This window comes from Kogia breviceps, chromosome 2, assembly GCF_026419965.1.
Source record: "Kogia breviceps isolate mKogBre1 chromosome 2, mKogBre1 haplotype 1, whole genome shotgun sequence".
Lineage (NCBI taxonomy): Eukaryota > Metazoa > Chordata > Mammalia > Artiodactyla > Physeteridae > Kogia > Kogia breviceps.
Genome location: NC_081311.1, coordinates 147,059,471 through 147,082,848, shown reverse-complemented (window position 1 = coordinate 147,082,848; position 23,378 = coordinate 147,059,471). Strand labels below are relative to the sequence as shown.

General features: G+C 40.8%; 1 protein-coding gene across 27 annotated transcripts in view; it reads right to left on the bottom strand.

Annotated features, from left to right (window-relative positions):
• The window catches only part of OSBPL6 (oxysterol binding protein like 6), a 206,506-nt gene that overhangs the window by 47,002 nt on the left and 136,126 nt on the right, over positions 1 to 23,378 (bottom strand). For 11 of the 27 annotated variants that reach the window (XM_067026375.1, XM_067026364.1, XM_067026369.1 and 8 more), the window contains 7 exons: positions 20,841 to 20,927; positions 13,623 to 13,745; positions 10,855 to 10,908; positions 9,693 to 9,806; positions 9,406 to 9,576; positions 6,712 to 6,844; positions 935 to 1,038 (listed from right to left, as the gene is read on the bottom strand). In XM_067026375.1, the coding sequence (XP_066882476.1) occupies positions 935 to 1,038; positions 6,712 to 6,844; positions 9,406 to 9,576; positions 9,693 to 9,806; positions 10,855 to 10,908; positions 13,623 to 13,745; positions 20,841 to 20,927 (786 nt within the window). Of the gene's footprint in view, positions 1 to 278; positions 372 to 934; positions 1,039 to 6,711; positions 6,845 to 9,405; positions 9,577 to 9,692; positions 9,807 to 10,854; positions 10,909 to 13,622; positions 13,746 to 20,840; positions 20,928 to 23,378 lie in introns of all 27 variants that reach the window. The other 16 variants (XM_067026356.1, XM_059051926.2, XM_067026370.1 and 13 more) reach the window with 3 other exon arrangements.

The window sequence follows — 23,378 nt, the reverse complement described above, 5'->3', positions numbered from 1 at the left end:
TGTTAAAATATGTTTTAATGGTTCCAAGGCCATAATTGAGGATGAAAATGCCACTTTACAGCCATATTACATAATTTTAATCTTAAATTCTTTTTACTTAGGCCAGAATAAGAATAGATTTCTCACTACTTTAGATAATATAACTCAGTCTGAAAAGCACTAGCTTTAAAGCAGTTAAAAGCTGCTTTAAACTTTTCAACTTCTATGAATTGACATATACAGACTAATATTTAAAAAAATATATATAAGTATAAATGAAGGAAAAGTAAAGTCTGTACCTGCAGTTGTATTTTTGTATCTTTGCTGACACTTTTTGTTCTCCATCGTCTTGTGACCCGCTTGTCTTTCTTTGAAATATCTACACAGTTAGCCTACATTACACAAATAGTTAAAAGCAACAAAGCATTATTAAGTTAACACAGATGATACAGGTATAGACAAAGAGAGCACAGCAAGTTAGTATAGAATCATTGTTAGACACCTAAAGCAAACCAGCCAGGAGATATAGGTATATCTGATGCACAGTGGGCATTAAAAGAAGAGATAAAAACTTAACCACAAAACACATTATTCTGCTATACCAAATGAAAACAGGATTAGCGTTTTTGCTACACGAAGAGACAGTAATAATTCTGAGAGTATCTAAGTTATGTCTTTATAACTATCATTTCTAATGCAAAACAAAAATGAAAGAATGATTCAGATATTTACTTCTTCCAGTTAGTTTGTATTTAAATGTAAAACATTTCAAAAAATATATCTTAACACAATGACACCAAGATTCAAAAGTATTAAGAATAACTCCAGAATATAAACCAATCCTTATTGTAGTTATTTCCCTTTAAATGTTACCTTACACATTCATAGAACAATCCAGTAAAAATTCTGAGTGAATATCTTAAGGTCCTTTGACCAGCAGCAGTAAAATGTTTACCTGCATGTCAGTAAAGTTAGGCGCTGACTGAGTTCTCTGGAGTATTTCCAAATTCTGCAGGAGTTTGCTAAGTTCCACAAGGTTTGACTGGCAGTGTGCAAGGTCTAATGCAAATCAGAAATGAAAATATGTTACAACTGGGCAGGGAGTGGTGGTGATGATAATAAAAGGCACTCTATCCAAATTTTGGCAAATATGATGAGGCAGATCTATGTTTATAGAATGATGACACTGGCAAATGAAAGAAAACAGAAGTGGTCTCTGGTTTAGAACCATACAACCACTGATTATTTATTGGATGACCACAAGACCCACTCTTACAAATGAACAGTTATTAGTGTAGAAAGCCATTAAAATCCCAGTGAAATTGGGTGTGCTCATTTTCCTGCTGAGGTGGCCTTTGTCACATCAGAAGCACACTCAAGGGAACTTCAGCAGTTGTAGAGTTTTATTGTTAGGAATGTGTCTACCTGCTAGGAAGGTCTTCATATAGGACTCAGAATCTCTGCACACTCTACAGAGAGCAGGGCAGCAGCAATACATCGGGGGCCAGGTCCCACCCAGGTCCCATCTCTCAGCAGCATCTGCCCTAGGGTGGGAGCCCTAGGTGAGCTGTTCCAGTGCTGCTGTTGTCCTTCCAGGGAACTCTTGGCCATCAGTGGCCTTTAAATTCCTCAGGAAAGGAAATCACCCAACGGAGGTGACGGAAGAGAGTACTGAGGGGGCTAGGACCCTTCCACCACCCCCTCCCCATTGCAGGGGAGGCAGCACCATTGTATTCCTCCCATGCACCCCACGAAGAAAATAAAGTGAGTGACTTGGAAGGGTAGGAAATACCGAAGATAAACGGGAAGGAATGAGGGAGAAAATTAGTACAAAGAAAGAAGGCAGGGGTTAGAGGGAAGAGGAGAAAGGAGTTGGCTAGAAGAGACCTATATTTTAACTTGCCTTTTAAAGAACAGAACTACATCACAAGCGCTATGCTGGTAAGGACCTTATCTAACACTACCTATCCATTAAAGCTTCTATCCAGTAAATATTACATTAATTCTCCTAAATAACTGTGATTATTCTACACAAATGGCGTATGTAGGTAGCGTAGAGATATAGAAATGGGGCTTAAAATCCTTTCTAACAGAATGGAAAGAGAACTTGGTGAATGAACTCTATTCAAGGCAAAAGGATCCAAAACTAAGGGTCGGGAGACATTGATTTACTTTACACTTCTCAGCTGCAGTTTTCTCACCTGTCAAGTGGTGACAGTACTATTTACTCTCTTACCTTCCTAATGAAAGTAGCAACTGAGATGGGAGGTGAGAAGATTCTATGAAAGCCAGAAATGGTCTTTATGGAGTATTAACTGCACTATGTTTAATCATTCTTCTAGGGCCTGAACTTGGAACAAGCACACCATTCCTTGACACTTCTATCATGGAAGAAATGAAACCCCTGGCAGAATTTCTCTCCTTGCTTAAGTGTCTGGTTGTATGTAAGGATTATAAGGACTTGCCCAAGACAATAAAAATACCTTTAAAAAAGAAATCTCTAGAATTTCATTAAATTAGATCTAATTTTAGAATCTGGGAAAAAGGAAATATTATGCCAAGAAAGGACTGTTGAGACAGTTTATAACAGTAAATAGTTTAAAACTTAAATATCTAGCAGTTTATTTACTTTCTTATCTTCCCTACCTTGTTCTAAAAAGAACTCTACTCAATATTCTGTAATAACCTCCATGGGAAAAGAATCTGAAAAAAGAATAGATATATGTATATGTATAACTGAATCACTTTGCTGTATGCCTGAAACTAACACAGCATTGTAAATCAACTATATTCCAAAATAAAATTTAAAATTAAATTTAAAAAATAAAAAGAAACGTCCAATTGCAGAATAGTTAAATAAATTAAGGTATATCCAAAGTTATCCATTTACTATTTCATTTAGGAATCACTGACTTGGAAGACACTATGCACCCAGCACAGTTCTAAGCACAGGGAATATAGCAATAAAATAAGATTCATGGAATTGACATTCTGGTTTAAAGAAAATGTACACAATAAATAATCTGTACGTTGAACTATTATGTACCATTTTAGTGACGGCATATACTGGTACATAAGGATGGCATATAAAATACTAATTTAACATTTTGTTTCTATGGGAAAAAATGCTCCCCAAGAGCCAAGAAATTCCCTTACATACTTGAGATCTGGACTGACAGAAGTCCAGACCTATGAGTAACTAACCTCTTTAAGTATTGGAACTATAAATGTGCTATGTTATGGGTTCAAGAAAATGTTACTTGATGAACTTCTGAAATGCAACCAACCTCAATATTGGGATGCTACGAAATGATCAAAATAGACCAAAAAAAAAAGTGCTGTGGTAGTTCAGGAAAGGAAGTTACTGTGGTTTGAGGTCGTCACAGCAGACTTATAAGAGACAGTAGAACCTTCTGTGGGTCTGGAGGATTGATAAAAAGGCTTCAGCAAAACAGGAAGGTGGAGGAGGGCAGAGAGGGCACTGCAGGTTGGGAAGACAGCCTGTGCAAAGGCATGGAGGCAGGAACATGCAAGCACGTTCAGGAAATGGCAAATAAGTTTAATTAGGCCTATGGAAGGCAAGGTTGAAAGGGTAGGCGGGGCCCGAAAGCTGAAAGCTGGATGTTAAACGCTGGGCTAAGTAGTTTGGACTACAGCCCAAGAGCTCACGGAGAACCACCTGAAGAGATTTTTGCAAAAAGTTATTTTATGAAATAGTGGTCTTGAGGGACTATTATATGTAGTGAACAAAGAATGGCTTTGGGATTAGTCAAATGTGGGTTGGCTGGAGTCCCAGCCTCTCTATCGGGGCAGCTGTGTAATCTTGGGCAGGCTCCTTAACCTCCGTGCATTTCACTTCCCTCATCTGCAAAGTGGGGACAGTAGCAATACCTACGTCTCAGAGCCGAGCGCAATGGGATAATGGCTGCTAAGTGCTGGCACTGGATGCAAACATGTCCAAACTCAGTAATTTCCCAGGAGCCTCTGAGAGCGACGGAGCCACAGAGCAAGCGACTGAGGGTGCGGGTACCAGTCAGAGACTGGGCAAAGGGTGAGCCTGAGTTAGGACAGTGGAAATGGAATTCCAGAGGAAGGGTAGATGAGGGGGAGGGGAGATGGGGGAAGTTTGCAAAGAAATAACAGAACTCAGTTTCAGCTGGATGAACAGGGTGGGTGAGTCAGAGATGACAGAGGTTTCAGGAGTGGTTATGAGAGCAGCACTGACAAAAACAGGGGAGCCCAGGAACTGGGACCATTTTCACATAGGAGACAGAGAATTTGGTTTTAGACAGGCTGAGGAGAAGGCGTGACGGAGTGTACAGACAGAGAGGGTCCACAGCAAGGGAGGGGGTGGGAATGTAGCACGGGCCGGGTACAGAGGTCTGAAATTTAAAGAGGCTTTTCAGCCCTTTCGAGAGAAATATGGTGCAGTGATTAAGAGCATATGCTCTGGAGTCAGACTGCCTGAGTCTGAATCCCAGCTCTACCATTACTAGCTGTGTGAACTGGGTCTAAGTGAGTTAACTTCTCTGTACCTAAGTTTTCTCACCTGTAAAGTGGACTTGAGAGGATTAAATGAGTTGACGCACTTAAAACACCTAGAACAGTGCCTGTGGCACCCCGTACCTATCAGCTGCCGCCACTACCACCACTACCATCATCAAAACGGAGATTGCAGTTGAAACTAGAAGCATGCCTGTCACCTCCAAAGCACAGAGCATAGTCATTAGGATCAAGCTGGCCTGGGTTAGCCCTTCAGCTCTGTCAAGTACTTGCTGTGTAATTTGGACAAGTTACTTCACCTCTCTGAGCTGTAGTTTCTCTACCTATAAAAATATGGTTCAAAATTCCTGCTTGGTACTATTGTGACAATCTATAAAATACCACATATGTAAAGTGCTTAGTTCAGTGCCTGGCCCATATAAGCCCTCAACAAGCTATAGTTACTATCATTGAAGCTAAAAGCAGAATACTGAATCTTGATAATCCCTGAAACCAGAGGAGAATCCCAATGAAACAGAGAAGAAGCAGTTGGAAAAAAAGGAAAACTTCATGGGGCCGAAAAGAGGAGGCTAATTAAAGAAGGTCTTGCAGGGTGGGTCAGAGGATGAGGCTTGAGAACACAGCAGAAAGCAGATGGCGTCCTGCTGCCAAGAATGCTTCTTCTATAGAGCAAAAAGGGCAAAGTCAAACTATGGGAGAGAAGCTGAAGTCTACGGGTAGGAATGACTGAAGTGGGAAAGGCTGAGGTTGTTCTCAAGACAGGAGATCATTACTACACTAAATCCTGAAGAACACAATGGCAGGACGAGGACACAGGGATGGGCCACAGAGGACCTGAAGCACACAGGGAGACAAAGACATCCCCCCACCAGCCAGGGGCTTCTCGGCATCAAGGTCCACGTCTATTTATTTTGGTCACATGAAGGGACTTTGTCCTGGTAGACAGTCTCAATCTTTTCAGCAATGTCGGTGGCCAGGTTAAACTCCACAAGCATGTGCAAAGTGGCAGAAATTAGAGGAGAGGCCGACTGTCTAGAACCGCCGCCAAGGCAAGCCTGCAGTGTCTAGGACAGTGAGGTCAGCTTCTTCCCCAACCTGAAGTTCATAAAGGCAAAGTAATGTCTGTGTGTTTTGTGAATATACTCAAGTAAAACCCTTTTAATGCAATGTTAGCTGGACACACTTTATGAAGTTAACATCCCCCTTAAAGTCATATTTTCACATAAATATTAAGTTTGGAATGTGGAGAGGGCTAATAAAAATGCTGCAGACTTTGAGTTCACACATGTGTAAAGCAAAAAAAGAAAAAAAACAGATTTGGCTGGGGCATGAACACAGGTTGCCAAATTTCAATTTTTCTAAGTGAGGATATAAAATAACGTAACATCTCCTTTCACCATAACTTCATAAAAGAAAAAAAAATAATATCAAAAAAGTTAGGCGCAACATCGTCTCAAGATAATTTAAAAATTAAATCAATTTAGATGTATTAAATACTTGTTATGTTGTTTTTGTGTTGTTTTGTTTTGTTCATTTTTGAAGGTCAAATGAAAGCTGTCTCATGGACTGGAAATGGTCTGTGGATCCAGTTTGGACCAATGTGCTAATAAGGCTCATTTCAAGGAAGGAGAAAGTTTCTGCAGATTAAGAGGCTGAGAGATGGTACAGTGAAGAATCATGTATTAGCTTGGAGTATTAAATAACTGATGCATAGTGGAACACCACTACCAGGTTAACTGTGGATCTCAGATCAGTATAATTTTGCTGTTTATTGTTGGTTGTTGGGAGACATACACTGTTCTGTAGGCCAGATGGAGCAGCAGAGAAGGCAGCTGTGCAAGTGACCTAGCAGACTGTCAGGAACGAGGCTGGAGGGTGCTCCCAAGGCAGCACTCAGCTGGGTGATCGCCCCCAGGGTCGGGGGTGCGGGAGGCTAACGAAGCCAGAGGGAACTGCTAACGTGATGAAATGAGAGGGTTGAAGTGGGTGGGAGTCCGGGTAAGGGCAAAACCAGATTCAGGAGTTGTGAGGGTGCAGGAGAACGCACAGGTAAGAAGCCCGAGACGTGGCAAAGAGGAGATCTGGGATATAAAAATAAGAAAAAAAAAAAAAAAAAGCTGGAGGCAATCAAGGGGGCTTGGGGGGTGAAAGGTGCAGCGCCCACAATTTGCCCCTTTTGTGCCTGTTTCTTTGGCTCATCCTGAGAGCCCACAATGGGCAAGAACTAACCTTCTGCACACCTGTCCATTTCTTCTGAGTCTTGTAGCCAGGCTGCCACTTTGCTCTGCCCGGTCGTGCAGGTTGCAGGGAGGCTGCTGCCGCATGGTAAAGGGGACTGCCATGGAAAGCTGTTTGGCTGCGCCTACGATGAATAAAAAAACGCGTATGGTTAGGCAGAAATAGTACATTTAAGTTACTAAAAAGAACAAAAGTATACTCAAAGCGACATTAAAAAAGAGAGGAACAAAAAGACACGCTCAAAATATGGAAGAAGCCTCTTGGCTAAATGTGGTATGAGCTCAGTAGAGCCAAAATTTCTAAGCAATAACGACATGACACTCGTTAAGCTGCCATCTCCACCAAAAAACAAAGGGGACAACATTCAAGTATGTTATATCTCATACTCGCAAGGACGTGCCAACTCAAATTTTCAATAGTTTTGCATTACTCAGTAAGTTACAGCTGATACAGTGTCCTTGTTGCAGTACTCAACTCATGAGTGAAGGCCTTTCCTTTCCAAAAGCTCTCTGTACCCTTATGATCAACTCATGGTCTCATCAGCTACCTGTGATTCTTAAATACATTACCCACCAGCAAGCAACCTTGTCATGCTGTGAATGCATATTGAAACTGTAACGTATAAAATGGCAGTCTTGGCAAGTTATTATTATCTATAGCTGATAGACTTTCCATTAAAGGGATTTTATGTGAAATAAAAGTTGTATGAAGTATGTGAATACTAAAGTGAGTACAGTAAACACTGAAAAAAGCAGAAACTTATTTCCCCCAAAGCTGAAACAACTTTAAAACTCCATATTTGACTTTAATATTCAGTTACAACTGATTGTGTCTCTTGTAAATCATTAGGAAGTGAAGGACGCACATACTTAGCAAACCCAGACTTATTTATTACCCTCACAGGGCCACAAACCCATTAACATTCGAGAGTCTCATAATTTGATGCTTAGAATTCAAGCAAAGTGATAAAAAGCTCTTTTCACTCTTTACTGCATTTTGATAAATGTAACAGAAATCTTTCACTGAGTTAGATCTCAGAGGTATGTCATTTGTAACTAGAGCAATAGATCTATGAAAACCAGAGTTGAAGAGCTTTCTTATTCCAAGGCAAACAGTGGGGAGGATTTGGTTTCAGTTCTCCATTCTCGGATGTCACCCAAGTTATTTAATAAATAACACAAGGGATGAAAATAATATGTCTTTTATCAACACTCTGTGCCAAAGAGACAGGCAGAAGCTGGAAGAACCAAAGGGTTAAACATTTATATATTTTAAATATCCATCTGGGATACATTTCTTGTTTAATTTGGACTAACTCTGGGATTCATTCTATTCTGTGATGAGAACACAGGAGGCCCAGAGAAACTTGGGGACTATCTTGCACGTCTTGTGTTGGGTCATTCAGTAAGTGCCCTACTTCCTAATAACCCCGACCTACTGGTTCATTTCCTTTGATTTCAGAAGCAGTTAGTACTAGGGTTAACCCAATACCCTGTTCCTAGCAGAGAGATATTCCATAATGAAATAACGTTTGAGAGCCTTATGAAATACAATTAACGGGATTTAACAAAAATTAGGTAAGTAATTTCCATCAAAATAGCAAAAGCTAAATACAGCTGTGTTTCATTTAATCTGATTTGATGAGTCTTGCAGTTACTCCATGAGGTTTTTCAATGCTTTGCAGAGGAAACTTGGATATGTTATTCCATATTTCCCTATGTAGGAAAACAGAGAAAAGCAGAATCTTCACTGAAACACATTTGAACTCAACTCCTTGTGGCAGCTAGTTATTCACAGATGTCTCTATTCTCAATATCAGGTGCCAAGTGAGAAACAGGAAGACCCCTGGGCAGTGCAATGTGGCTATGGTTCAGAAAACTTAATTATTGAGGCAAAGGCAGAAATAGCTGTCTCCCTGTCTATTGTCTTAACCTTGGTTTTTAACAGGCAACACCTCTAGCTCTGAATTCGGCAACACAGAAAAAGAACTCTTAATACAGCCGAAAGAATAGCTTCAGCCTCCCTTAATCTGATACCTGGTATAATGAAAAAGGCACTGATTTTGGAAACAAAGATGAAGATTCTGATCTTGGCTTAGCTGTTTAATGTCTATTTAACTGCTGGGAAAATTCTTTACTGTCTCTGAGCTTTGGGTATATCTAAGACCAGAGATGAATGAATGTCCAATGCTTAAACACAGTGCCTAGTCATTCAAATACATTATATTCAAATATATTATATTACTGTCACAATCTTTAGCTCACTTGCGTTAACCTCATGGGGAAATTCACTGGTCTCTCTCATAGTCATGTATATATTACAACTCAAGGCAAAAAAACAAGTTTCACTTTAAAAACTTTGTGGTCTTCTTATTACCACCCAGGAAGACATCAATTTCTAGGTGCTGATTAACCAAATGTTCACTCTTTCTAATATTCCTACAAAGCCACATACAATTTAGATGTACTCCATTCATAGAAAGGAAAACTGTTCATTCCCTTGGTCCATATTTCCACCTAATCTATACTTGTAATTAACCTTGATGGTAAATATCACTATTGTCTTCTGAGGGTTAGTTTACAAAGCAAACCTTCTCTTTCTGGTTTGTAAAATGAGACACAGTTAACATGTTTGCATAATTTTCCAAGCAATTTCTGGGCTGACTTTCATATAACAAAGTCATACCTTTCCATCCACAACAGAAACATTAGCAGCTGGTGAGGATTCAGCTGTGGAGGTTGAAGGAAATATGTGAAAACTAGCATCTCGTGGTGATCTCACAATTTCATTCTGCCTATACAATCGATGATGGCGCAGTTTGGAGACCCATGCATCAAACCAGTCCTGGGATTTCACCTAAAACAATAAACAAGAGGAGTAGGTAATGGTGAAACCTATCTCCTGTTTACCACTGATATAGGCAAGTGATTTCCCCAGATATTGGCAGAGAAACTGTTGAAAGGCAACTTTACCTTCAAATGATAGATGTGTTCTTCTGTGTCAAGGTCTATTCTCCGAGCTTTCTTTTTAATTGACATGACAGAGAGTCCGACATCGATGCTTCCGTGGACCTTCCCTTTTTGAATCTGAAATCAAAAGACTGGTAAAAAGGCTGGAAGGACATGTGATCTGATGTGCTTTTGTACTGAAGTGAGCTTAATGTAATCTTTAACTTATCTATAGGAGATAGAATACAACACCACCCCTACAAAGAGGAAATGGCTAAGGTTCTGAAGTTAAGGTCCTGAATCTGAGGACAGTTGAAGTTGCAGTGACTTCATACCAATTTCAATAAGTAACACTATTCATCTCATTCCTGTTTGGGGCATAACTTCATAATTCTAGATTGCACAGTGTATATCCTAAGAAAGATATCTTTACTGGTTCCTAAAATAACTATGGTTAATCTTTGACCTACAACCCAGAAGATCCCCAAGTAATCAGCTAGAAGACTGCTGCTGGGGCAAAACTGGGCAGCTAGTACAGAGTGCACGGAGAAGTCAGCTCTTCCTCTGGCTGCCCTCATCTGGTCAAGGACACACAGCTGATTCAATGAAGGCGCTGGAGACAGAACTGAAATCTGAGCCCTCTGTTACTTACCCTATATACAATGATAAGAAGGAGAGCATTTTCCAGTTTTGCATGCAAACAATGACTTTTTATATTAAAGAAAAATAATTTCAAATAATTTTAGAGTTGGGATGCCCAAGATAAAAGAATGTATGAAACAGAAATGAAGTTCATAAGGTCTTAAAAAGACTTCAGTAAGAACAAATGTTGCTTTAAACCTCAAAAAAAGCACATATAGCATAGTTTATTGAGAGATGCAGGAAAAAAGCCTACTCGGGTTTTCTCTCTAAGACAGAAAGGGTTAATTTTATTAGTTGGTGACTTTTAGGTTTAAGCTTCTGTTTTTAACAACACACATCACAACAGTTAAATTAAATCTTCAGGCACCAGTTTGAGATTTTATGCTAGCTTGAGCATAAGCGTAAAACACACCTTCCATGCAACATTTGTTAAATCTTAAAGGCACAGCAATGCACAGAGCTGGTAACTATGGCACAACACTTGTACACTGTGGTGGTTACTCACTTCAAGCAGAATTCTAAACCAATCTTTGTGTCTACTTACATCAAGTGGTGCCTTTGAATACTTTAACATTCCATTATCCAGGACAAAAAAACGCTGCAAGAACCAAACAATCCCCAGTTACTGTCAGTATTTTGAGTTATAGAAAACATTCACAAGTGTGGGTCTAACACTGCTTGGCATTTAGTAATCAGTATGTTTGATCATTTTCATGTATTTGAATTCAATGTACCTGGCCACGGTCAGTCACATGAAATGGTAAGGAAATCTTAGCTCGAGTTCCATACTATTTACCTAGTAGGGTCCTTTTATACATAATCCAATGGGGATGAAATCTTTCACCACAGTTTTTCTTTTCTTTTCTGTTTTTCTTTCTTTCTTTTCTTTCTTGGCTGTACCGCACAGCTTGTGGAATCTCAGTTTCCTGACCAGGGATTGAACCCAGGCCACAGCAGTGAAAGCCCTGAATCCTAACCACTAGACCACCAGGGAACTCCCCCATCACTACGGTTTTTCTTAATGGGGGTGTCAGGGGTGGCGGGGGAGGGAGGAATCCCAGGGCCTGCAACTAAGACTTTCTAAATGAATCACGGTGGGGTGTTTTTGAAAGTGAGAAATGAAAATAACCTGAGTTAGGTCACAGTGATTCTGTGAGGAATTTGTCTACAGGAGATTTTCCACCTTGGAGATAAACTCCTGAATCTCCCTGGCTACCATATATAATTCTGAAAATGCCCATGTCTGTTAACAGAAGCCAGTGGACTGGAGCTATGAATGATGAATTATCTGGAAAGTTTAAAAAGTAGCCTTATCAATATGCTTGCATCTCCACTTAGCAAAACACTTGCAATTCACTCTTAGTAAAAGAGATTAAAAATTATTTCTGAACTATATTAAGGGAAAAATATATATATTGGGGGCAGTTTTTGTCACTTTCAAGACACTCATGGTCCAGTCCAAATGAATCTAGCCATTTTTGCTCCACAAACCTCAGGAACTCTTCTGCTATTGATTTCCTTTCTATGGACAACTGACTGGAGAACAAACAGCTCCCAGGACCCAATCAAACAATGGGTCCACTGCCCTCCTCTTGTCTCTACAGATGCAGGGAGTCTTTCTGTGGCTGGTAAATTACTCTGCTGGGAAGTTTTTATGTGACTCAGGAACTCTTAGCTGCTGAGGTGACAGGCAGTCAGGCCTGGAGACACCCTACACAGAACTCACAGAAGGTCACTGTTACCCCTTTGTTATAGGTTCTGGGGTGGGGGGTAAGAAGTAAGCACTGGAAGAAGGAATCTCTATAGCTGAAAAACACTTGATTGCCTATGACTTGGGCAATCAAATGGGCTGATGCTTGAATAAATATCTGATGGTATTAGAGACCAAGAGAAAAGGCAATGCAGAGGAGAACCTCCTATTGCTTATGCAGCAAAATGTCTAAGGGAAGGTCCAGAAAGAGTTGCTGTTGAACCACAGCCAGTTTTGCTGAAACATGGACTGAGAGTGCTTAATTAAAGTTAGCAATTTATATAAAATGTGTTTCTTTGACGCCTTTCTTCTGTTTGTCCATTCCTATCTATCAAAGAATTCTAGCAGGGATAACCTATAGGATGGTCACAAGGAAAGAGATGAGCAAGGCCACTGATTTGAAGAATTGCAAAGTGGTAAGGTCAGAATGAAAGGCAAAGGTGATTCCAGGAAGGAGTGTGGCCAGTTGGCCAAAATCTAAGAAAGAACAAGGGTGGGGAGAGATTCCTGGCACTGGTATAATATTATGGGTGCAGGGGAGACTGCCAAGGTTTCTGACAAGTGAGAGGGAAGAAGATATTCCACCCTCAGAGATAGAGGGTTGGGGCAACATTTCCCAACTGTTAATTTTAAAATCCTTCTCTTAAATTGCAAAAAATATATTTCCTCAAGGATGTTATAATCCATAACTTCCCCTTCTGGGTCAATGGGCAGCCACCAGCCTCCTGCCATTTGCACCCACAAATCCATCTGCCTTGGATGGAATCCATCAGTAGATGTGGCAAGTAATGAACCTGTTGTTTCAGTAATTTCAGACAAGATACTGGTGGTCTACCAAAAGGCTTATATTGAAAATAGAGGACAACTTTCTTTTCCTAAGCATCCAGAATTCCTGCTACTCAGGTAACTGCAACAATATAGTGTAAAATATTTTCTCCATAATTAAAACTGGAAGATGGAAAAAGAATGTGGAGTTGGGTAGAGAGGAATAAACCATATACGTTAAAGGGCAGTAAACAAACTTCCAAGATCAGTGACTTTCCATCTTTAGTTTGCACTGGTAACAATAATTCTAGGAATTTATCCCGAGGACTTAAATGGAAATTCATGTATAAGAATGTTCATCACAACTTCATACAATAAAAAATTAGACATGTGCTACATATTCAGCAATAGGGAACTGGTTCAATAATGGAATTAGTATAAATCCATCCAATGGAAGCCATGCCTGCATTTTATAAAATCTCATATTTAGAAGAATATTTAATAAGAAGATATTTATACTAATTTAAGTTTAAAAAAAGCAGAGTAAACAAAAATATGTCCAAACTGGATTTTAAATATCGTGTAAAATATTTTTTCCCTGCATACAGACATTACAGATCTCAGACTTAAATAGGTATGATAGGTTGCAGCTGTACAGTTTAACTGTAGAGTTAAAACAAGGCCTTGAACACTAGCTTTACACACACAACTGTATTCTTGGTTTCCCACCTAATGACACCAAATAAGAGCCTCTATTTATGAAGATGATCTGAAGATGAATATGATGAAACTGTTACCTTGTGCCAGCCCTTTAAAGGCCATTTTCTCTTCTTTAGCATAAAGCCTTCATGTTTGTCTGGTCTCTGGACATTGGTTTGGCCTATTTTCAGCCCTTCTATAATTTCCCAGCTGTCAGCTTCCTGAGAGAAAAGAAGAAAAACAAATCACATGTTTCTCAGTGTTTGATGACACACTTAAAGCAGATTCTTAAGTAGAAACTGCTTTTAAAGCAATACTCAACCCACCAGAAGTATGAACAACATTCTGGAGCAAATTCTAACAGCAGACCCAGATATGTACTTATAACTGAAGTGAGAACGAGTTTCTGGGTACACCTGGAGGTATGCGGGTCCATCAGAGATGAGCTGGATGGAGTTGGAGTCTGGGGTAGAGTGGACTTTTGATTGCCTGCATTCACAAGGTTTAAAATGCATTTTTCCAGATAGTTCATCTCTGGGCACAGAGGCACTTTAAAGTTTTAAAATAAGATCATTTTGGCGAAACATGTTCAATTAGTGTGTGGGCCTGGTTTTCTGTAGAAATGAAAAGGCTGCAGCAGCTTAAGTGGCTCATGACTTATGCTGAAGAGCAGCTCTGTGGGCATCTGTTTCCTCTCCGTGAGGCTGCGTGCATTTCAGAGTGAGCATAAAATGCCCCACTTGCCAAACACCCACCAAGAAGTCCGTGCTTCGAAGACATACATTGTGAGATAGACATACCCTTAGAAGCCCATGAAAGAGCCAGAAGTCTGGGATTCTAGAGTCCACACTATCACCCTCCTCTGTTAAAAACAGACTAAATCATGGTTTCCTCTTCCATAAGACATGTTTTGTTCATCTATGGTGTTAAAAAAAGTTTTAAAAGTGAATTGTCAACATTTTAAAAATCAGAGGATTTCAGGCTTTAAAAAATCCAAATTTCTAGTGTTTTGTGAAAGCCTAAGATCTGGCAACGCTGTGCCTGCCCTGAAGGAGGGCTGCCCGTCTTCAGTTTACCACAGTCCCCCTTGGGTCTGCTTCTATGTTAGATATCTGCTCCTTAGCAACATCCTGGGTTTTAAAGTCCCTGGACCAGGTGATTTCTAAGGGCTCACGCAGCTCTAAAGTAACCGCTGACTGGCAAACACTCATATTCTAGATCTCAGGCTTGGGGCACAATCAAGCAAAGTAGAGGCAGGAACAACGAGGTCACATCCCATGCACAACCGCTGCAATCCTGCCCACGGCACAAGGAAGCAAAATCTCTCAGTGTAACCTGCTCGGTTGCCTCAGCTCTGGAAAGACGGATGCAGCTCCACGGATCAGGGCGGGCCCCTCTGCAGAACGCCCCAACCCAAACTGACTCAGGAAGCTGCCTTCTGACATGTTCTATCAGAAATCATCTTTATTTATTTTATTTTATTTTATTTTATTTTTGCAGTACGCGGGGCTCTCACTGTTGTGGCCTCTCCTGTTGAGGAGCAAAGGCTCCGGACGTGCAGGCCCAGCGGCCATGGCTCACGGGCCCAGCCAATCCGTGGCACGTGGGATCCTCCCAGACCAGGGCACAAACCTGTGTCCCCTGCACCGGCAGGCGGACTCTCAACCACTGCGCCACCAGGGAAGCCCCAGAAATCATCTTTAGACCACAGCACAAAGACTTCAACGGGAATGGTAGTGGGTTCCATTTCAGGACCGCTGGACTTGCTGGCCCAGTGTCTGGGTGGTGGCTGCCCAGAACCCGCTGCAGGACTGTGAGGCTCTGACAGGACCCAGGGGTGAAGGGGCGTAATCGGTTACCCATGTCGGCCACAGGAGTGGGAGGGGAGAGGGCTGTGTATTTGCCATCCATGCCTCTTTCCCCTGTCTTCTCCTTTCATCTCAGAAGCTGCTTGCCCTATGGCCGAGTCAAATCTAAGCCCAAATATGTGTAAATAGAGTGGGATTTTCACCGAAAACTGTTTCCAGGAGATGTGGCTGAACATTGCTTCATGCAAAACATCATGAAGCCTAGGTGATACTCCTGGCTTCTGAAGAGCCCTCTAAAGCCAGCATTGTGCTTCTACCCTATCTAAGCCCAACCCTACAACCACCACTGCCCTGAGAACTAATGTGAGATCAGTGTTATTTCTCCATCTGCTTGGTCACCCCTGAGGGGTGCCTAGTGAATGAACTACAGCCCTTACAGAAACGCACCTACCAGTGTTCATTTGGCAACATTAAGAACCCTTTGAAGGAGCTGTAAATTTCCCCTTAACATAAGAAAACAACCCCCAAAGTGATTTTTCTACTTGAATACTGTCAGAAACTGTGATTGGTCTGAACTGTTAATTAGATACAGTAATTTAAAAATGTATATTTCTCTATGGAATGTGTATCTCTCTAAATAAATCCACTTCTTACCTAAAAAAAAAGTATATATATATATATTTCTGATGAGACAGTTTCAGGTTCTATATCATGTTTTTTTGGACAATAAAAGGGATTATCATCAGGAGTACAAAGCAGAGCATTTTGGAATTTTCATTTTTTAATAATGAATTGCAATTCAATTCAGGTGAGCATTGCTTATAAATAATGTTAGAATAATAGAAGAAAATAGTAGGTTCTCATACAAAGTCCAGTATCTTTGGCTTTTTACTCTTATCAGCAAAGTAGATAAAAATGATGGATTTTTATTCCATAAAAGTGATGGATTGGGCTTCCCTGGTGGCGCAGTGGTTGAGAGTCCGCCTGCCGATGCAGGGGACGCGGGTTCGTCTCCCGGTCCGGGAAGATCCCACATGCCGCGGAGCGGCTGGGCCCGTGAGCCGTGGCCGCTGAGCCTGCGCGTCCGGAGCCTGTGCTCCACAACGGGAGAGGCCACACAGTGAGAGGCCCGCATACCAAAAAAAAAAAAAGGGGTTGGATTTCTATAGATTTCTTTTAGAAAGACTTGGTATAATCAAGAAATTAAAAGAATAACTATATATGTGTACGTATATTCATTAGTGCTCTCTCTGTTCTTAGAGAGATATCAGCTGTATTTAATGATATTTCTATTTTTAGTAGCCCCATCCATAGATACCATCTCCAGAAGAATAGCATTTTTATTTTTGGCTAGATCTTATCTTATCTGAAGACTAGTGTTCATCTTTGATTTATTGTGTGTGTGTGTGTGTGTGTGTACATATATGATGAATACTCTGGATTACTAATGAAAATGGAAACATTTAATAATAAGTACAAATGTTTTTTGAATTTTCTTCTAATTAAAATCAGAATGTAGTAGTAGCTATGACTACTGATCTCTATCACAGCAGTTTTTTTCTTCTTTGGGAATTTAACCACAGAGGGAAAAAAAATGGGGGGGGGGTATAGATAAGTAAGATAGGAAAAGCAAGAAGTTAAAATGTGTTTTTTAAACATAAATGCAGCAGCTCTGAACAAATAATTCCACTCGCTCTGCTGCAGAATTACTAAACCCAGCAAAAGAAATTAGGAAGAATCCTAACATAGTTCTTATAGTTAAATAAACTGTCAAACAGACAGAAAGGCAAAAGATAAAGCCAGAACAAACAACTCTCTCTACTTCAATTATAAATACTGGGGACTCCCCTGGTGGTGCAATGCTTAAGAATCCGCCTCCCAATGAAGGAGACATGGGTTTGAGCCCTGGTCCGGGAAGATCCCACATGCTGCAGAGCAACTAAGCCCATGTGCCACAACTACTGAAGCCCACACCTAGAGCCTGTGCTCCGCAACAAGAGAAGCCACTGCAATAAGCCCGCGCACCGCAGTGAGGAGTAGCCCCTGTTCGCCGCAACTAGAGAATGCCTGCATGCAGCAACGAAGACCCAACGCAGCCAAAAATAATAAATAAATAAAGTAAATTTTTAAATAAATAAATACTGATGATAATGTTACAGATAAGGTGTGTAAGAAATGAAATATCCCATCCCAGGACTTAGTACAATCCATCTCTATACTTAGTAGACCAGGTCTATCTTGAGAAAGCTAAAATTACTTTCTGAAAATTGAATAATTTTTTCATAATTTCAATTGATATTAATTTTCTGCTTAAAAGCCACCAACTTTCATAGGTTTACTTAGAAACAGAGTCAAAAGCCCTAATGTGATCACATCAGTACTTGAATCAGATTATACAAACATTTTTGCTATTACAGAAGCTTTTAACGACCTTTGATGTAATAACAATACCTAAAAACAGAAAGTAACCTAATTATAGCCCCAGTTTGTTCATTTGAAAAAACCAGAGATGCTTTCTTTCTCAAGGGTATATTCTCTGTGCACGTGTGAGTGGGCGGGGGATACATAGAATGCTTTAGGAGGTGAAAGCACCAAACAAAGAAACTGGAAAAATCCTGAGACAGGAGTATGTGTACTTCAAACAATGTTCTTCCACCACCAACCAGTGCCCAGGAAGCCCATCTTCTCTCAAAGGGGCTGAGAGATGGTGAGGTGCTATGGTGTCTGGATTGGATGGGATTCTCTGATTTCACTGGGTCCCCAGAGGTGTGTTATCTATTAACACGAAAACACAACAAGAGTATTAGTTGTACAGCAAGGTCCAAGCTGGCAGCTGCATGGAGGAGTAATGGGAAGTGGATACTGTTGGTGCCCTACCCAGACCCCAGTATCAGGCCAGTGGACCCATGCCCCAGCTGCTGTGAGCACTGGGAATTGCTAAGGCTAACAGCTTCCTTCTTGTACCAGGAATTGCTGTTTGGCCAAGCTGGGGCCTTCACACCTGGGAAACAATGCTGTAGCATGACCCTCCCCCATGGCTCTCAAGGACTGAAGGACACAAGGGTACCAACAGCCGAGGGAATGAAAAGTCCCTGAGGCAAGAGCCTCAGGGTGAGTCCAACTCTGTGATGTAACTCATGCTCCAGAGCTCACCATGGGATCAGGCTGAGGGTGGACTCCAGCTGGAACCCCCTCTTGCTTAGCACCGACACCTGTCCTAACCTCTTCGCTCACCCTTTTCCTCCTAAGGGCTCTTCCTCAATAAATCACAGGCACCCTAAAGCTCAGTCTCAGGTTGTCCTAGGGAATCTGACATAAAGGAAGAATGTGAAATAAAGTAATGAGTGTGGTAAGTACAGAGACAGGCTACACAAGACAGCCTGGGGCTGAGGGAGACAATGAACAGCACTTGAGAAAGGGTTCCTGGAGGCCTAATTTAAAAGAAGTTGGAGTTTATTTAAATGAAGAGAGGGGAAGGGAGCAGGACAGCATTCCTGCAGGCCTGGTGGAAGAAACTGATGCCCAACAGTGGAAGAGAGAAAGAGCACATGGCGGGAGGGAACTGCATGCAGGTGGCTGCAGCTGGAGGATGCAGTGAAATGCCCAAGAAGCTGGAGGTGTAGCTGGTGGGCCAGGAGTGGCCAGAACAAGTCATGTGTATGTGTTGCTCCCTACTTGTTGTTTTAATACCAGCACCTCTCCTTTCCTTTTTTTTTTTTTTTTTTTGCGGTACGCGGGCCTCTCACTGTTGTGGCCTCTCCCGTTGCGGAGCACAGGCTCCAGACGCGCAGGCTCAGCTGCCATGGCTCACGGGCCCAGCCGCTCCGCGGCATGTGGGATCTTCCCGGACCGGGGGACGAACCTGCGTCCCCTGCATCGGCAGGCGGACTCTCAACCACTGCGCCACCAGGGACGCCCTCCTTTCCACTTCTGTGTCTCATTCTACAAGTCCTCCTTTCTCTGTTTCCACTGCTCTAAATGTCACATACTTCCCAGCTATCTGACTCTGGACGACTTACTTATACATACCCCAAGTCTCAGTTTCCTTATCAACAAAATGAGAATGATATCGGTACTCATTTCATCGAATTGGGGACTGACTGAGAGGATGTATGTACTAATCCAGTACATGGCTCAAAGTGGGTGCTCAGTCAATGTTAGCTGCCTTCTCCATCACCCCTAAATCAATATTTATTCTCTTTGTCCTTTAGCTGTATATAAGAGAGGACTGAGGTTTCAAAAAGATTAGTCGTCATATTTACCAAGTAGACATTCTCTGTTTGCCACTCAAATAGAAATAAGACCATTGTTCATTTCTAAGTTTTTTTTAAAAATAGTTTAATAACTCCCCCCGTTTTTAGTTTAGCAGTCTACTCCTGTCTGACGGAATAAACTTTATAGCTTGTAATGCCTTCAAAGTGTAAAGAGGTACAAATGTCTGTATTCTACAATATAGTAGTGTAGTAGAGCGTTCGTTTCCTAAAGGATTCTGTTTAATATAGGAAAAGCAATGTGGATGGATCGCTTATACAAACTTAGAAGTTAACCTTTCGGGGAGATTAAAGTGCTGTTTTTATATTTGGATTCAAAATCCCCACGCGTTCTATTTTCTGAGTTTCTCAGTAGGAGAGCCAACCCACTGAAAATCTCAGGGAACTGAGCAAGGGGTGGGGGTGAGTAGGATGGTGTCTCCTTGACTTCTCTTTGTGATTTTTGCAGTTTAGACATAAATGAATGTAGATGTTCTCCTAGTCTGAGGAAGAGAAAGCTGAAGGGGAGGGGACACTGGCTTCCATGAAACAGAAAAGGTCTTCATTAGTAGTCTGCAGGGTTCTCCTCAGAGCTCACTGCTAGGAAGGCCAGATGTGAGAAGGGGACTGGACCTCTGAATGTACAACAGCCCCTCTGGCTAGGGACTGTTTTACTCTGCAGGTGGGATAGAGCTTAAACGAGTCTAAGTTTGAATCCCTTCTCTGCTACTTAGCAGCTTTTTTGACTTTGGGCAAGTTACTAACTCTCGGTTTCCATACTTGTAAAATGTAATAAAAACCTACACTGCATGGAACTGCTCACAAGGATTACAGTAAATGGGATCACGTCTCTACGCACTTAGTATAGGACCTGGTGTGCAGTGCATGGGCAACAATTGTACCTGTTGTTGTTACTGCTGGACCCAGTGATTTTTTTATATAACCTCGATATAGAAATATTAGCTCATCTTACCAACAGGGAATGACAAAGAGTTTCTCTTGCCCTTTTCCCTTAAAATAAAGAGAATTCTGGACGTTTCTATATAACCCTCCACATCCCAGCAAATACACTTTCATCTCTTTCCTCCTTACGCAGGGCAAAGAAACCCTACATACTGCAGATGGAAAGAAGTGAAAGAGCAGCTCTACAAATGGGCATCACAGCTACCTTAGGGGAGTCAGGTGTAAGAGGTATTGTTCAACTGGCCACAGGCCAGGCATCCTACCATCTGAGAAAGCAACACATTCTGTCACTGACCTTGGAGAGGGGGACCGGTTCCAGCAGTTGTCGACTTACAGAGGGTTCAGTGCTAGAGGAAGAAGTCCTCTCCAGTATGTGGATACTCTGAAAATACATGGAAATACAACCTAGGGTTAGAGAACCCATTTCTCATGTGGATGGACATGGGGGTGAGATCACACAGATCACAGTAAGAACAGTGAGCTATATGAAAAATCGCAAGTTCCTGAGGGGACCAAAGGTAGCAACAACTGTAAGAAAAATGAGAGGATAAGGATTTTGTTTTCTCCCCTTATGGATTTGTTGGTGAATTTCTGCTGCAACGCTGGTTTCAGTCTTAGAGAAAGAGTCAGAGAACACATACATTAAAAAAAACCAACAACATGGAATATGTCTCAACATTTTTATAACTATGAGAATGGTGGCACACCTACTACTTAGATAATTAGCCTTACATAGAAATATTTGCTCATCTCTCCAATAGCAGGAGACAAAGAGAAAGGTCTACATCAAAAGCCCAGAGGCTTAATACCATTAAGTCTCTAGAGTTTCTTATAATCCTTATAGGATAATTATATATTATTATAATTATTATAGTTATAATAATATGACAATTCTTAAATGCACAGTGAAGAAAACAATTCATCAGATATAATAAGCAGTAGATGTCTTTTACAAAGACTATAAAGAGCATTCACAGAACAGTGAGATGACATTCCAACAGGAAAAGAGGCAAAGTATATAAACAGGCAACTTGTACAGAACATTTGAAAAGATGTTCAACTTCAACTACAGAGGTTTTCAAAGAAGTGAAAACCAAAATAATAATGATTTTTTAAAAACCCATTACATTCAAGAATAGATAAGCGTTGGGGGAAAGGGAGTATAAACTGGGTACAGTCTTTCTAAAGAGGAATTTTGCAAATGTATTATAAAGTCTTTGGGAAAAAAAGTACTGGCTGCACTGACCCAGCAATCCCACAGTTAAGTCTTTACCTTAAGGAAATAATCAGATTGGTATGGAAAGATATAGGAACAGATGTGCTTACTAAAGCATTATTTTATTATAGTAAAAAAAAAAAAAAAAAATCTAGGGCTTCCCTGGTGGCGCAGTGGTTAAGAATCTGCCTGCCAAGGCAGGGGACAAGGGTTCGAGCCCTGGTCTGGGAAGATCCCACATGCCACAGAGAAACTAAGCCTGTGTGTCACAACTACATAGCCTGCACTCTGCAGCCTGTGAGCCACAACTAGTGAGCCTGCGTGCCACAGCTACTGAAGCCCGCATGCCTAGAGCCCTTGCTCTGCAACAAGAGAAGCCACCGCAGTGAGAAGCCCGCGCACCGCAATGAAGAGTAGCCCCCGCTTGCCGCAACTAGAGAAAGCCCGCATGCAGCAACAAAGACCCAACGCAGCCAAAAATAAATAAAATTTTTTTAAAAATCGAATACATATCAGAATACTACACACTTATAAGGATATAACATGCAGTGAATCAAAGTGACAACATGAGTTTCTGTTTATTGGTATGGAAAAAATAGCCATGATGTTCTGTCAACTAAAAAATCAGGCTATAAGGAGTATGTAGAATATGATGATGTTAAGCATATAATCAAAATATATTCCAGAATGTTAACAGTAGCTGTATAGAGGTGGTGGGATTATAGACGATTCTTAATTTTTTCTTAATTTTTTTCTAATTTTTTAGTGCAAAAAATATACATTATATTTGGAAAAAATTAAGCACTTTATATGAAGGGATACATCTGAAAGACATTAAAGGAATAATTCAATAGATTTAATATTTAGATATAGGCTGAAAATGTAATGTAACATTTTTACTCTAGTTATAACATTTCATTGTTTCAATAGACAAAGTTGGATTTTATTTACTTATTAAGGTCTCTATTTTTAGTATCTCACTGGAAAACTATCAGATTAATGTTTGCTTTTTTCATATAGAAAATAAGCAACTCATGCAGCTCAATAACAAAAAAACAAACAACCCAATCCAAAACTGGGTAGAAGACCTAAATAGACATTTCTCCAAAGAAGATATACAGATTGCCAACAAACACATGAAAGAATGCTCAACATCATTAATCATTAGAGAAATGCAAATCAAAACTACAATGAGATATCTCACACCGGTCAGAATGGCCATCATCAAAAAAATCTACAAACAATAAATGCTGGAGAGGGTGTGGAGAAAAAGGAACACTCTTGCACTGTTGGTGGGAATGTAAATTGATACAGCCACTATGGAGAACAGTATGGAGGTTCCTTAAAAAACTACAAATAGAACTACCATACGACCCAGAAATCCCACTACTGGGCATATACCCTGAGAAAACCATAATTCAAAAAGAGTCATGTACCAAAATGTTCATTGCAGCTCTGTTTACAATAGCCCAGGACATGGAGGCAACCTAAATATCCATCAACAGTTGAATGGATAAAGAAGATGTGGCACGCATATACAATGGAATATTACTCAGCCATAAAAAGAAATGAAACTGAGTTATTTGTAGTGAGGTGAATAGACCTGGAGTCTGTCAT